Raw genomic sequence first — 16,051 nt, 5'->3', positions numbered from 1 at the left:
TGTTCTGGTCATAGTATATATCCCCTCTAATTTTCTTTCTATTTTGTTCACTGTCTCTTTCCGGGACTGGACTGGATCGTAAGCCTCGCCCATTCTGTTCTATTGCTAGACTTATGCCTTGTGAATGAGGGGCTCAGCGAATGCCTGTTGAATGGATGAGTACCAGCTCTATCCTAGCCACTTATGATTGTGGTAGTGGTTGTGGTGGTGGTGGTGTTGATTATGGTGATACTGGTGGTCATGGTAATGATGGTAGTGGTGGTTTTGGTGGTGGTGGGTTTTTTTTTGGTGGTAGTGATTATGATGTTGGTGAGGGTGGTGATGATGGTGATGATTATGGTGGTGGTAATAGAAGTGGTGGTGATAGTAGGGGTAGTTGTGGTTTGGGTGGTGGTGGTGGGTACTGGTGGTAGTGGTGGCTATGGTTTTGTTGGTAGTGGTTATCATGATGGTGATAGTGGTTTTGGTGCTGATAATTATACTGTTGGTGATGGTGTTGGTGATTTTTTGATGGTGGTGGTGATGGTAGCTGTGATTGTGGTGATAGTGGGGCTTGTGGTGATCATGGTGGTGGTAGCTGCATTGACAATGATTGTGTTGATGGTAGTGGTGGTGGTTTGGTGATGGTGGTGGTTGTGGTGGTTATGATGGTAGTAATGGTGGTGGTGGTGGTAATGATGATGATGATAGTGGTGATGGTAGTGATGGTGATGGAAGTGGTGGTTGAGTCATTGTAATAGTGATGGTGGTGATAATGGTAATGATGGTAATGGTGATGGTGATGATGATGGTAGTGGTGATAGTGGTGGTGGTTATGGTAGTGATGATGATGATGGTAGCAGTGGTGATGGTTATGGTGGTGGTGGTAATGGTGGTGGTGATTGTAGTTTTGGTGGTTAGTGGTGATGGCAGTAAAAAGGAATAACAGCTTAATTGTACTGATCTCTCAATATCTGCCAGGAATAGTTTAAGCATCAACTTTACAAAGCCTGTTATACTCAAACAGTTCTTGGAGCAAACATTTTGTTACCCCATTTTCCTGTTGAGAAAATGAATGCATGGGGAGCTTAAGACACAAGCACATGGTCTCAGGCCCCCAATCTGCACCCCTGTGGACATAGTAGAACCATGAATTTCGGCTGGACTATGGCCCTAGTTCTTTACTCTCCCCGTAACAGAACTCTACTCTGTCCTGTGAGCAGCCTTCCTAGAGCAGGCAGGACACACCCCTCCCCATTGACAAGAGGCTTGTCTGCCAGACTCACTCAGATCAGGGGAAAATCGTGACTGATGTGGCCGGGGCTTTAAGTGGCCTTGCTGAATTGGCTTGTCACTCACATTCCTGCTGGATTACCATGAAAAGATTTCACTCTCAATAGTTGCTGTCCATCAGCCTGAGTCCTTGGTTGAGGATACATGGGACAGACCTGAAGCCAATCCTCAGACCAGTGGTTTACAGTCACCCAACTAACTCCTAGATCCATGGGGAAAAAACAGGCAAAGGCCACACACCAGTGAGATTTGGGAGATTTGATCAAGGTCCTCACTACCAGAGTTACTTCTGGTTTAGGGCTTGAAGAAATTTCCCCTGCTTGCTCACCCCCTCTATAGACAAAGGTAGAGAATGAAAGGATCTTTTGGGGGGTGGGATTAAAGGCTTTAGGATACAGATGAAAATACAGAACCCAACCAGAGAGCTCAACAAAGGATGGTCCGTACAAGCAAGGAGACACAGTGGTGCTAGAAGGCTTGAACAGCCAAAAGAGGATGGCGTGGTGTCCAGAAGGGAGCTTTCCCAGAAACTACTGGTGAATAGGACAAGGTAAAGGGTTACCAGAGCCCAGGCACTAAGGCTACTGCTATGATGTGGGGGGACAGGAGGAACACCCTGGCTCCTCCCCTGAGTCTACCCCACCTTCCCACCAGTCCATCCAGGGCTCAAACCTAACAGGAAGCCAGTTGCAAGGTACCCTGGAGAATGTAGCCTGTAGCTTACGCCCCTCTAACATAGTTTAGAACAAGGAAAGTCAGGAGCACACGGGAGCATAGACAGAGGTCTAGGATACTAAGCACAGAGTGGTCTCCTCAGCCTCTTGTAATATGGACTGTGATGAGCGAGGGGACAGATGGGCCCTCAGCAGGATGAAGGTCATATGAAGAGAAAGGAACTGCAGGCACTTCCTACATTCACTACCAGGGATAGTGATCTGGGAGGAAGGTTTGTTTTCGCCAGTACCAAGACCTTTAGTAGCATATGTCCCTTTAAATAGAAAGGCATGTGTGCCCAAAGATTCCTGAGGCCATCCTGGAAGCTTCTGGGAGTCATTCCTCACAGCATTCTAATGAGAATGGGGTGTCCAGGGAGGGTTAGGGGATGAATACACCTGCCCTCCATCCTGAGGCTTGGTCACCCTGCCTTGCTATGTTTTTTCCAGATATCACAGGCCAGCAAATGGGCCAGTCTGTGCGTAGGCATGGACACACAGGTCCACCCTCTGCTCAGTGAAGCCAGGGCAGGTAGCGTTACTCAGATAGAGGGCCTTGTCAGGCCCTGGCAACAGCCTGAGCAAAGAGATAGACATATTCATTTAAATGGAAATGGGAGGGAAGCCATACCCTCCCAGACGGAAACCACACATTTGCCCAGAGAAGAAGGGGTCAGCCTCAGCCTCATCCCATGGGCCTCAGTGGGGCTGACCTACTTCCACTCCTGACCCCTCCCCCTGGAGCCTGGGTTGGATACCAGAGAAATGCCAGCTTCACATAGACCCTAATCAGATACCACCCTCGGAGCAGAATTCCTTGGGGCGCCAGATCCCCTTCACTGGACGGGGCCCACATAATATCTTCCCTACTGCTCTGCAGAACCCTAGTGGTAAGCAGGCTAGATTGTTGAGTACAGGTTGCAGGGCTGGGATCATGGTCTTAGACCCTGGCTCCTCCTTACACCTCTGCCCTGTCACTACTAGGCTCTTTGCCTGGCCAGCTCAGCCTCCAGCTTTGGGCTCAGCCGGGACTGATGTCCATATTTCTCTGAGAGAGGGTGTAATGTCCTGACAGGAGTAAAGACATTACAGGGGGACATACTTAGGTCCTCTCTTTTGGATATACTGAAACAATGGAACTCAAGAACTGGAATTTTCCCAGGCATCCATTCTGGGAGAAGGAAAGCCTGGGGCCAGCCACAGTGGGAGCTTGTTTCCAGGAAAGATACTCTACACAGTGCTGACAAGACAGGCCACCTTGCAGGAAGAATGGAGCAGAGAAAATGAAGGGTCAGTGATGGCAGGGACCAGGACTGCTTAGTTATGTCTACCTACCTCTTGTTGTCTATTTAAACCTAAACCGTGTGCCAGGACCTTGAAGATGGATTTGGGGTATGTTTGTGGGGCTCCACTGGATCTTTCTCTTCCCAGTATGACCACATTAAAGAAATCTCTTTATTTAATTGGCCCACTGGAGAAGTAGCTGAGCCTCGCTTGTTAAGACCATTAGGGCCCAGGCTCCGTCCCTAATAACTCTGAAAACAAGCTCAGCAGAGAGGACACAGCATTTCTAGAAGGTAGTTCCTGACCTTCCCCAGCAACCTAGGAAGGCAGGGAAGGAAGGAAGCAACTGTGGGGGCTCACATTCCATGTTTGATCTTCTCGCTCATACCCCACGGCCAGTGCCAGGCGAGCAGTCTCCCTCCGGCTCCCTTGGGACAGTGGGGGTGGTAGGCATTGGCTCAGGTCCCACATGGGCTTGACTCTAGTGCAGGAAGGAGGAATGGGCTCAAACAGTCAAAGCCAGCACACAGTGCCTTCGGCCCCATCCAGAGTCCAGGATGTGGGGGTGGAACAGGCCACAGGCCACCTCTTGTCTCAACGTGTCAGAACTGGATTCTGGTGTTGTGGACAGTAAGAAGTGGGGGGAAAGGATGAATGCCATGATTTTGTGACACCCCAAACTACAACTTGGTATCACTGTTTGCGTGGGAACTGCTGTCTGCTGCCAGTCCCAGATGGGACCCTGAGTGTGTGTGTGCGCACGCGCGCGTGTGTGTCTGTGTGTCTGTGTGTCTGTGTGTCTGTGTCTGTGTGTTGCTGTGTGGACCCACTCTTCTATGAGATGCACATGAGGACAATGGCCCTCAGAAGACAGCATGGAGCAAAGCGGAGGGCTCTGCAGGTATGGCACAATACAGAAGGCCCAGTTTCTGCTCCTTTAGGATTCCGTCATAAACGGTGGCTGGACACCAGCAAGACCTTCCCAGCCAACACACTCACCAGTCTGAGGCCCATCTGTAAGTGTAAACTGAAGGCTGACTGTGTGACCCTATATAAACATCTCTGCACTCATGAAGCTCATGTTCTAGTTCACGTGGTAATACATGTGGTAAACGAGAGAATCCCATCACAGCTGAAGGTGGTAAGTGCTCAGTAGAAGCAGTAGGGGGAGCAGACGGACAGAGGAGAGCAGGCTGTAGAATTGCAGCTAGACACCCCAAAGGAATGGCCATATGGGTGCTGGGAAGGGCGTTCTTGGTAGAGGGACCAGCCACAGTAAAGGCTGTGAGGCCCACTGTGCCTGGAGGACTGAGCAAGGAGCCAGACTGTATCTGCAGCCTTCTGAGTCCACTTTATGCCGTTGGCATTTATGCTACAAAGACTGGAGACAAGGTCCAAGCCAAGGGGAGACCCCACTTAAAGGGCCGCTCCAGGAATGTGTTAAAGCAGATATAGGGGTGAAGTTAGGAGGGAAGGAGGACAGTAGCCAAGGCTAGGCAGCATAGAGGTGGGGAGAAGTGGGCAGACTCTGGGTGGACTGGGTATAGGCCCAAGAGAAAGCAGAATCAAGCATGGCTCCAAGGCTTTTGAGATGAACCAGAAGAGATTGCTGTCTCCAGTGATGGAGAAGGCTGAGATGGAGGCTATTTTCTGGAGGGTCAGAAATCGAGCTTAGCTGGAGATGACCACAGGATGTCAGGTAGACATGGTGGTATTGCCTGGGCCTGTGCTGCCTCTTAGTAGAGGCTTGTGCACTCAGTATACAATGCCAGGCCTCTGGCAGGTGGCAGGAGGGGAGGGGCTCCAGAACTGAGGCCTGTGTCTATGAGGAGATGGCTGATTGTCTTCAGTAGACTGGGGAGGTGTGTATAGAGAAGAAAGATCGTGCCACCCAGCATGCTTTGTGTCCTCTGCCAATGTGCATCCATCGGGTAGGGCATCCCGAGTCCCAGCTAATCTAGAATGCCAGAAGGAAGTATCTCTGTGCAGTATCAGAGCTCAGCGAGTACGCTGGCTGCTGAGTCCCAGGCATTGTACTGGGCAGTTTTGTGGATTCCATCTTTCCAAAATCCAAGACCAGAGACTTTGTTAGCTCCAGTGCACAGAGGAGACTTGCCCCATGCCACTGAGTGAGAAAAAAGTGCCAGGACTCAAAACTAGGGTTTTGGCCGAGTCTAGGATCCTTACCCTGCAGAGCCCTGGTGCCCAGCCTGGACTCCAGTGCTGCTTCTCAGAAGCAAAACACCCTAACTCACCTGCCTAGCATGAGTGAGCTACTTTCCTGGGATCCTCTTTAATATTTACTCTGACCTCAGTAGCACTACGAGAAGATGGAAAGCTGAAGAGGGGCGGGACACAGTGCTTGGCTCAGAGCAGGGTGCAGAGAAAGTGCTGGGCATGTGACCCTGGGTGGTGAAGAAGGCAGAAACTGCTTTGACTTATTTAAGGATTCAAGACCCCCCCGCCCCCACTGTGTTTAGACACAGCCCACGTACTACAGAGGACCCATTCACTGTTCAAGCTGCGCAGAAATTTCTTTCTTTGGCTCCATTATTTGCAGAGGATCAACTTTCTGGGTGGGAATACTGGGCCAAAGGTCAGATTCCTTTTGTGAGTCAGTTATGGTTGCCATGTTGCTTTCCAGAAAACAGGTTGTCCTATTTTTTACTCAAAACTAAGTTCATATTTTCCCTTACCATTTATTACTTCTGTTTCCTCTGTAATTCGGTGGGGATAAGGTGATTAACTTACATTCCTTCGAAAGCCGATAAAGAATCTATTGGCAAATGCTTCCTTTCCCCTTTTAAGTGTTGACTTTGAATTCACCTAAGTGAGAATTGTTTGTTCACAGCCTTTGCACATTTATCACCGGGTCATTACTCAGTAAATGTTAACTTAATCACTGTGAGAAGCACCTGGGAACACCTGCTTTCAATGAACTCTTTAAATACCGTGGTAATGAACTTCTGTGTTATTATATTCAATTCAGATTTTATCTCCAGTCTGCCTAGTTAGTATCTTATTTTTAATGATTATTTGCTGCTTTTAAAATGTGAGTCAAATTTTTCTTATGTTTTTCCTGTGTGTCTCTTTTTGTTAGTGATTATAAAACTTAGAGATCACCTCTAACCAATACTTAATTCCATTTAATATACATATATAACACATATATTGCAGTATTAGGAATAACTTCTTTGTGGAGGGTGTTCATTTTATTTTTTAGACAAAGGCCTCATTTAGCCCAGGCTGGCCTTGAACTTGCTATGTAGCTGAGGATGACCTTGAAATGCTGCTCTTCCTGCCTCTACCTCCCAAGGGGTTGGTAGAGGTTTCAGGCATGTGCCACCATGCCTGGCTAGTGTTAGGAACTTCTTTTTAAAATGTGATTCTATTAGTCTACTTTAAAAATGTTAAGTCTGGGCTGGGGATGTCGTAGCTCAGTGGTAGAGTGTTTAACTGTATGGACGGTCTTGGATTTGATCTCCCCACTACAAAAAAATTACATCTGTAATCTAGTGTTCTGGGATTAAATAATACTCCGCCAAATGGCAGTTCTGTAGGATGTAATATCCAAAGCAAACCAAAAGAACAATACAGTCTCCAAGTAGATATGGAAAAGTCAACCCAGTTAATTAAGCTTATTTACTAGAGGACTCACTCTGTCAGACTTAGCATGCTAATTGATCTTCAAGGTTTAGAAAGGCTGGATTAGCATGAAACCTCTCTCAAAGTTTGTGGCTATGGAACCCTTTGTTCACGAAGCATCTCTTGGGGTGCCACAGTTTGGAGGCTGTTGCTTGAACGTCAAATAAAAGTCCAAACCAAACCATAAGCTCTACAGAGTGGGCACTTCTGCTTGCTTCATTCCTGCTATGATTCACAGCACACTGTAGATGCTCAGTAAGTATGAGGTGAGTGGGCAAACAGGCAGGTCACAGAGAAGATGAGTCAGAGCTAGAACAACAATACTAAGACACGTGCTCCCTCATGTGGTCTTCTCCTGTGTCTCTCAGACCTAGAATAATGCCTTGGACAAATCATTGATGAGTTGATGAAGGAAGGCGTCATTTGTTCATCCCTCCCCACCTGACTGTTAGTCCTGAGCATCCTTAAATGGAAGGGAAGGAGATCAGGATCCTTGATCATAACCTGAGGTGGCTCTGAAGCCTCATCTAGGCACCAAGAGCTGAGCTGGAGACCAGGACCCTAGAAATGCCCCTTGGGAGATGCCAGGGCTTTCATGCATTCACAGGGTTCACAGGTGGTTTCTTATACCAGCATTGGAAACCCAACCATGCCAGACCTGGCAGTGGCAGGGGCTTCTGTGAGGTGAGCTTTGGCACTGCTCAGAATTGCCAAATGAGACTCCAAGTCCTTCCCCTAAACACAGCCTGGAGCAGGGCAGAGCCCACTGGGCACTGTGCTCCAAAGTGGCCTTGTGGGCAGAGCCTCACGGCACAGAGCACCAAGTGTCCTGATGGCTGTCCATCTGATGAGCATACCTGCTGGTCACTGCCTTCCAGGACTGACATCCATTCTTTCCTTCTTACCTTTCATCCATCACTTGGGTGGACCAGTGCGAACCATAAAAAGACTCATTTTTGCTCTATAGGGAACTTAAATCAGCTCAAGCTTTTCGTAAAGCCCTCCCACAAAGCCATGGCTTTCAAGTGTCAGGAAAATGGGTGTAGACAGCTATCAACAGTTTGTTCCTAAAAGCTAAGGTCACTGGCCCTCACCTATTCTGCCCAGCATGTAGAATAGCAAAGTACCACGCATTTTAAGGAAGAGACCCCAAAGCCTGGCCCCAGAGTATTGGTGACATCTTCTAAATATTACCCCTGGGTAATATTTCAGAATGCCCCAGTATAGCCCCAGAGAGTCCCGGGTCACCACCACAAGTGCAAGTCCCGCCAGCAGTTTAGGGAAGGATGGCTCCCCTAAACCAATCCCTGTGTTTCAGGTTCTAGAAGCTTCCACGGCAAAGAAGAGAGGAAACAGTGAGTTTTATAAAGAACCATATTTATTTTCATTTACAGCATCAAATATCATAAATAAAGCTAAACATCATTTGATGTGTGCAAAATACAAGGTTCCATGTGGCACAGTAAATGATTCCCAAGGGTCACAGACATGCCTTGCCATGAGACAGGGAAGCTAGCTAAAGAGGCCGAGAGGGAGGAGGGCCCTCTTCGGTTGGTATTCTAGACAGGGAGACTCTGGAAGAGAAAAGAGCAGAGCAGAGCACAGGCTTTGTACTGACCAGTCTCTGCGCCAGTGCAGCAAGAGAGTATCACATGCAGGGCTGGGCAGAGGCTGAAGGGCAGGGTGACTCTGGCCACATGCAGGACAGACATTGATTGCAGTCTGAAGATGTGGGGCCAGACCTATTGTGCTCTCTGCCCTGCGTGCCTTTATTTTTTTTTATTTTTTTTTTATTAGTACATGACTGTCCTGTTGCTCCAGGTAAAGGAACAAAGGAAATTTGTGCTTTAGATAGATCAACAGGAGCACTGAAAGTGGCTGTGCCAGGCCCAGGGCCAAGTTATTTCTGAAAGCCAGCCCTTTTCCTGTGAGCAGGACTCCTTTGATTGAAACTCCTGACTCACTAGGGCTTTAAGAGTCCAGGGGCATAGGAAACACATAGCAAGCCCCTTGGACCAAGAGAGCAGGCTGAAACAGAGGAAGGACTTGCTAACATCATTGTGTTTACAGTAGAGAGCAGAGGTTGAGCTGGCAGGCAATGAAGCCTGGGAACAAGTACATTTTTAAACATCTCTCCAAAGTAAATTGCCTGTGGCTCCCATCAAAAGCATTTGTAATTGTCACATTCGAACCAATTAAGGAGATACTGGTAAGCATGACCTTTGTCAGAGGTTCCTAAGCAGAGTGTTTTCAAAGGTGACCGAGCCCTCCCTCTATTGTCTCCCAATCAGGGTGAACCCCAGGAAAGCAAGAGGGTTTGCAGGTGCAACTGTAAAAGCATGCATGGAGGCCAGGCCAGGGCACAGGGGGCAGGCGGGGCATGCACTTGGTGTGGACCCGGGCTTCTGGCAGAACCGACCCCACCCCATGCTGTTAACCACTCATGCTCGAAGCATTAGTACACAGACTCACTGATGGCCAAGCCAGTATCTCGCCGGCACAGAGGATGGGGTGCAGGAAGTGGGTTAGGGGTTAGTACCACTCTCTGAAAGTTGCCAAGAAAATGAGTCACCTCAGAGCAGAAGTGTGTCAGCCAAGAAGTGGGTGTAGCACTGGAAGGCTGAAACGCACTGGCGGCCCCAGTGAGAGGTTGGAAAGAGAAAGACAAAAAAGAAAGCTTAGTGCAGAAATCGGAGGAGTCCAGATAACAAGAGGAAAAGGGACTGAAGGCGAGCATCAGGCAACCGTTGTGTAACGGGAACTGTCCCCCCAACAAGTGACTGCTTGCTTAGGGAGACAAACCTTCCTGGTGGTGGCCAGCTGCCCATTTTCAAGAATGGAAACACAGGGTCTGAGTATTGTTAACACTCTACTCTCGTCCACAGATGTTCCCAGGACTCTCTGCCCCCTATATCTTCTCTTCCTCCATTTTACTCTGGGGTTTCATACTCACCCTTGAGGTAAATTCATCTTTGAGATGTCTGTCCCTAGGACCCACCAATATGCTGCTATTGGCCACCAAGAAGATTAAGGTCTCAGAACATATAGATGTCTCACTTGTGACAGATACATGGCTACCAGAGTCATTCAAGCCAGCCTCCTTATGGCCATAAATGACATTCTGACTTCCTGGACCATTCCAAAAAGCATCTCGACCCATCCTGAGCTGGAGGTAGTCACAATGACGTGACCTCAAGAATTCACTTGGCATAATGAAATATAAAAGGACCTGAGGGCTCCTCCCACAGTGCTGAACATTAAAACCCCAGGCAAAAAGGTGGTGGGGAACAATGTCCCACATCACTCTGAGAACAATTTCTACAAGTTTGGGGTGCTGGTTCCCATAGACCTGAGCATGGCTATGCCCTGGCTTCCTCAAGACTTCAGGGCAGAGTATGTAGAAATATACCTCACTTTCTTCCCTGTCTCTGTAGACAGGCATGTAGACCTTAGCATGTCAAAGCTCTCAAGACTCCTGGTTCTCTTCTGAACCTCAAGAGGGCGCTCTAGTGACGGCAGCTACATATGGCTCTGTAGTGTCTAGCCACTCTGGTTGCACCTAGGCCTTTGTCAATCCTTCAATTGCTCAGCCTGCCTCTGAGCATCACAGAGTCAGGTAGGGCTCTTCCAGACACCCAGAGTAGACAAAAGCATGTGGGCTCAATGCTCACTTTTTGCCCTGGACAGAGCCTGTTTTCAGGAACCAGTTGATAAATAGCCTTTCCCCAACTTTCCCTGCCAGTTATGATGTGGTAGAGCCACCCAGAGATCAGACACCCTTCTTTTCTGGGGTGGTGGGAGAAGGGTTTCTGATTGTGTTGACCAAGTATGCAAGGCAGCTGTGTGGCTAAGAAGCCAGGAAACTGCACGCAAGACTCACTAAACAGACCATGCTGCCTAGAGGCCAACAAGTGCCTTCAGGCTCAGAGGACACCAGGGAAAGGCAGCCTGACATTACAGACCTGAGTGGCTTTAGCCCAGGCTGCAGCCTGGGCTGGGGACCTGATGGGGGTTGCCATCAACTGAAATAGCCAGTCCCCAGCATTGCATCAGTCTAGCAGAGCTGTTCAGGGTCAAGTGCCAACAGGCTTTCGATGCAGTACCCATTAGTGGGAAGAAAGATGCATGTTCGCAGTGACCCAGTGGCAACCCTGTGGTTTAGTCATTTTGCTGTGATTTGGCTGGCATGGGGGAGAGCCTTTAAGCTACCATTTAGCTTCAAAAGAATGGAGCAAAATAGTCTTCTTTCCTCCAGGAGGACAGATAGCCACTGGCACACTGCGACATGCTTTGGTCGGTTTGATCTAGACTACCCCTCTATTCTTTTCCTCTAAAATCACTACATTTTTGCATGATTAAAAAAAGAAGAAGAAAATCACACCCACAGTGGATAGGCAGCATCTGGCTGCAGAAGTCAAAAGGCACTGGTTGGGTGATAGTACGTTCACTTTTGTGTATCTAAAGTCCCAGGTTATTAACTTTATAGGTAGCGATGATCTCAATTAACAGTCCACTTCAAGGATCTTGTAGAACTGGTGATAAACTCAACACATTTAGAAAAATTGATACTCATAGAAAAATAAGGTTTTCTTTTTGGCTTATTGAAAGTTAAAAATTGAAATGTAAACCCAGAAATATGGCTCACTTTGGTATGAAAAAAACCAAACAAAGCAACAGCAATCAAAGCTGTAAAAAGCATCCTTCATGTTGTCCCTGGTCCTAGCACCACGAGAAGATGTTCACCCTGTCAAGGCCAGGAGGAGGTGGCCAGTGTGGGACTCTGATTTGGAGCTAACTGGTTATAGATACAAGACTTGCTGGTCAGAGCCTGAACAAACTACAAATACCATCTACATTTGGAAATGAAATGTTGGGGCACTATGGAGCAATGGCACCTCACTGTAGCTTCATAGGGATACACCCCAGCAGCCAGCTGCGCAACTGCTCCAGGGATTCCTCGGACTCCCTGTACATGGTGGCCAGGACCTCAGAGAAAGCCCAGAGCAGCGGCAGCCCGAGGCTCAGGAGCTCATAGGTGTAGCAGTAGTTGTAAGCATTGTCCCTGACATGGAGGCCAGTGGCTCTCAGGAGTCCCTGCATCCAGCTAAGTAGGCTCCTGGGGAGTTCGAGGACGCCTCTTGTCAGCCTGAGTGGCCAGCTCAGCGCCTTCCTAAAGTAGGTGGAGATACCTGGGGGGCTGCCTTCTGGTGTGCTGATGGCTGCCACTGCGCAAGAACTTTCGGTGGGGGTGTCTCTCCTTGGGGCCTCTTGCTCCTGCCATGTCCCCTCCTCCTGAAAAAGAGAACAAAGCAAGTGCTTTTAGTCCAGGAGCCTCAGAGGATGCTAACGAAGCCAAGCCCCCAAGCCGACTAAGAGAGCCAAGAAAGGTCTAACTTGGAAAGCCCTGAGTTCCATAGCTAGCCCCACCCCAAACAGCCTGAGGCTCCCATTCCTGGGGTTAAATGTGAGCACAACTTTTCTTCAAACTGACCATACCATTCACTAGCCTTCAAAATACGCATCCCTTTGACCAGCACCTGTACCTCCTTCTAATGATGTACACTAAGTAAATAATTTGAAATAAAGATTAAGATTTATATACAGTGATGTTCGCTGTAAAATATCAAACCATGTAAAAGTTCGGCAAGGTGGGACTAGTGAAATAGATTACTGACCATGCATAAAACACCATCTTTTATAAGCACGAGGAGTAACAGTCCTAAAAAATTTCCCCTCCCCTCTACCTGGGTTTTCCTGTCCTTTCCTTTCTTTTTTCCCCTTCCTTCCCCTCCTCTCCTGCTTCCTCCCCCTCTCCTACCCTCCCTTTCCTTTTTTGAGACAGAGTATGGCTACTCAGGCAAGCCTTGAATGTCTTATGTATGAAGGGAACTAAAATCTTTCTGCTTTAACCTCAAGTGCTAAGATTACAGGCCTGTGCCATTGCATTTGGCTCTAAGGAATTTTTTTTTTTTGTCTTTTTGAGACAGGGTCTCCCTGTAGCCCCAGCTGGCCTGGAACTCACCATGTAGACCAGGCTGGCCTTGAACTCACAGAGATCCACCTGCCTCTGCCTCCCAAGTGCTGGGATTAAAGGCATGTGCCACCATGCCCAGCTATGGCTCTAGAGAATTTTTAATATCACTAAAGTAGAAAGCTGTAGTGGTGAAATATAGTCACAGGAGAAAAGTCTAGATGGAGAGGCAATTGTTCTAAATGACAGCTGATAAAATGTCAGTTGGAGTTTTTTCAAGGTGAGTGATTACAGGGGATTTAACTTTTAAAATTTTTTATTAATTTTTCTCATATTTCCACAGTAAGACTATATGACTTGTGTTATTAAAAGTTTAAGTTGTGGGGCTGGAGAGGTGGCTCAGCAGTTATGAGCACTGGCTACTTTTGCAGAGGTCTCCGGTTTGATTCCTAGCACCCACGTGGTAGCTAACAACCTTTGTGACTTCAGTACCAGAGGATCCAATGCCCTCTTCTGACCTCTGTGGGCATTGCACAACACGGGTGCACTTATACACATGTAGGCAATATACTCATACACATAAAATATTAAATAAAATAAATTTTTAAAAAAAGTTTACATTGGGCTGGTGAGATGGCTCAGTGGGTAAAGGTGCTTGCTGCCAAGCCCAATGACCTGAGTTCAATCCCCAGAACCCACATGGTGGAAGGAGAGAACTGAATCCTGAAAGTCCTCTCTCCACCGCACCCAGACTAAGACATATGCTCTTCCCTCCAAATAAATGAATAAAAATTTAAAAATGTTCACGCTGTGTGTCTTAATTGGTGAAAGGTAATTTGTCAAACCTAGGGAAGGTATTTACTGAGAGCCATCAGAAGGTGCACTACCACAAACCTATACATTTAGTGGCCCATTCAAGAGCCTGGGAGAGGGAACTTGGCCTTTCCTGTGGACAGGTAGCTCCCAGACATGGAGGGACCACATGGCTTTTGCATACCTCAGCACTCAGTCCCAGTCTGGCACATGGGCAAGTCCATCTTGGCTTCTCAAAAGAGCCTGACAGCCCACCTATCTGAAAGCTGGTATCTGAAACAGGGCCAACCCCAGAGGCCTCTGAACCAACACAACCACCCAGGAGGAAGCAGGGGTTCTTCTTTACCTGGGAATAGTCTCCATCTCTCCAGGGGCCAAAAAGGTGGGCCTAACTTTGGGGTTGCCCTTGGAGACCTTGTCACGGGGTCTTTCCTGGTCTACCAGCACTGTTGAGCCCAACATACCTCTCTTTGTTGCTTCAACTCTGCCCGTCTCTTCCGTTGCTTGCTGTTCGTTTTACAGTGAATGAAATGAGGCTTGCAGTAAAATTTGCCTGTAAGAGGAGACATGCGCAAATAAATAGTTTTCTCTGTAAATAGAATCACAGGAAGCAGAAGCCAAACACTTGCCCTGTCTAGTCAGAACACAACAGCCATGGAAATAAGTCCAGTGTGGCTCACACATGAGAAATGGCTTTGCCACTCTCCTCGAAGTACTGTCTTAGAAGGCAGTTACACTTTTCTGCCTTAAGAAGGTGCCAGTAGGGGCTGGAGCAATGACTCAGTGGTTAAGAGCACTGGCTACTCTTGTAGAGGATCTGGGTAGAGTTCCCAGCACCCACATGGCAGCTCACAACCATCCATAACTCCAGTTCCAGGGGATCTGACATTGCTGTCTTCTGGCCTCTATGGCATTACAGGACACAGGTATGCTTAGAAACATATAGGCAAAGCACCCATACACATAAAATTAAAATAAATAAATAAATTTTAAAAGAAGGTACCAGTAAGCCGGGTGTGGTGGCACACACCTTTAGTCCCAACACTCAGGAGGCAGAGGCAGGTGGATCTCCATAGTGAGTTCCAGGCCAGCTGGGGCTACAGGGAGACCCTGTCTCAAAAAAGATCCCCCCCAAAAGAAGGTGCCAGTAATGCAGGGCTCCTGGGGTGGGACTAAGATCCTGTTGTAACTCCCAACCAAAATAGAGGCCAAATTTCTTCACAAGGCCAGTTACCAGGGAGCAAAACAGGCAGCTCTGAGTGTGGGCCCTTTACCCCTTTTTTCTTGGATCCTGGGGGTGGTGGGGACAGCTGAGAACAAACAGTAACGATGAGAAAGAAAAGACATGCCACTGCCGAGGACCACTGGCCAGTAGGAAAGTCTTCCTGCTCACTTCCACAATAGTAACCATAGTGATACCAATAATGATAACAGGAAAAAGTCTTAAGTGTCCCACAGTATACAAGACACAATCCAAAATACTCCAAGATAATTAATTTATCAATCCCCACAACCTAACCGTATCATTTCTTTTGTTCTTTTGAAACTAAGTCTTGCTATGTAGCCCAAGCTGGACAAACACATGATCCTCCTGCCTCTGCTTCCTAAGTGCTAGGATTATTGGTGTGCAACCCCCATACCAGTCCTATTATGGTCCTCATTTTACAGATGAGGAGACTGAGGGGTCAAGAAGTAACAGGCCCAAGGTTATGCGGCAGGTAAGGGGTACTGCCTGGATTTGACCTGGGTGAGTTAGTTCTAGGGCACATAATCCTAAGCACTGTGCTATGATGTTTCTTGTTCTATATGACAGTGTAATATCAAAGGCTGAAAAGTAGAAAATAATTCTTCACTAATGATTTCTGGCAGGCCGCTTATAAGAGTTGCTAATATAGCTATTTTTATAAGATGCAGTTTACTTTTTGTGTGTATATATACGTGTGTGCAGATGCGTGTATATGTGGGTACACATGCACATGTGCATAGGCATCTATATGTGTGTGTAGGCCAGAGGACAACCTCAGCCATAGTTCTTCAGGTAACCGTGGCCTTTTTTTGTGTGACAAGGTCTCTCACTGGCCTGGAACTCTGGCCAGCCAGAGAGCCCTAGGGATCCACCTGTGTTTGCCTCCCCAGCACGGGGATTCTGAGTGAGCATCACCTCACCCAGCATTTTTTTAAACGTGGGTTCTGGGAGTTGACCTCAAGTCCGGTGCTTGCAAGATAAGCACTTTACTGCCTGGGCTAGCTCTCCAGTCCTGTAAACCTTACTAATATTAGCACGCCATTAACTTTACATTACACACCAGGTAGGGTGCTGGGCCTGTCACACAGCTTATCTGATGTAGTGGTT

The 16,051-nt window shown here is 47.8% G+C and overlaps 1 protein-coding gene across 10 annotated transcripts in view; it reads right to left on the bottom strand.

Moving 5' to 3' along the window:
• Positions 1-8,270: 8,270 nt before the first annotated feature.
• The window catches only part of Mical2 (microtubule associated monooxygenase, calponin and LIM domain containing 2), a 147,814-nt gene continuing 140,033 nt past the window's right edge, over positions 8,271-16,051 (bottom strand). For 8 of the 10 annotated variants that reach the window (XM_008853489.3, XM_008853490.3, XM_029556309.1 and 5 more), the window contains 2 exons: positions 14,163-14,251; positions 8,275-12,206 (listed from right to left, as the gene is read on the bottom strand). In XM_008853489.3, the coding sequence (XP_008851711.1) occupies positions 11,811-12,206; positions 14,163-14,251 (485 nt within the window). In that variant the 3' untranslated portion in view covers positions 8,275-11,810. Of the gene's footprint in view, positions 12,207-14,162; positions 14,252-16,051 lie in introns of all 10 variants that reach the window. The other 2 variants (XM_008853491.2, XR_003847103.1) reach the window with 2 other exon arrangements.

Source organism: Nannospalax galili, unplaced genomic scaffold (assembly GCF_000622305.1).
Source record: "Nannospalax galili isolate Female #2095 unplaced genomic scaffold, S.galili_v1.0 scaffold44, whole genome shotgun sequence".
NCBI lineage: Eukaryota > Metazoa > Chordata > Mammalia > Rodentia > Spalacidae > Nannospalax > Nannospalax galili.
The sequence above is the reverse complement of the archived record's forward strand: the minus strand, read 5'-3'. Positions and strand labels throughout refer to the sequence as shown.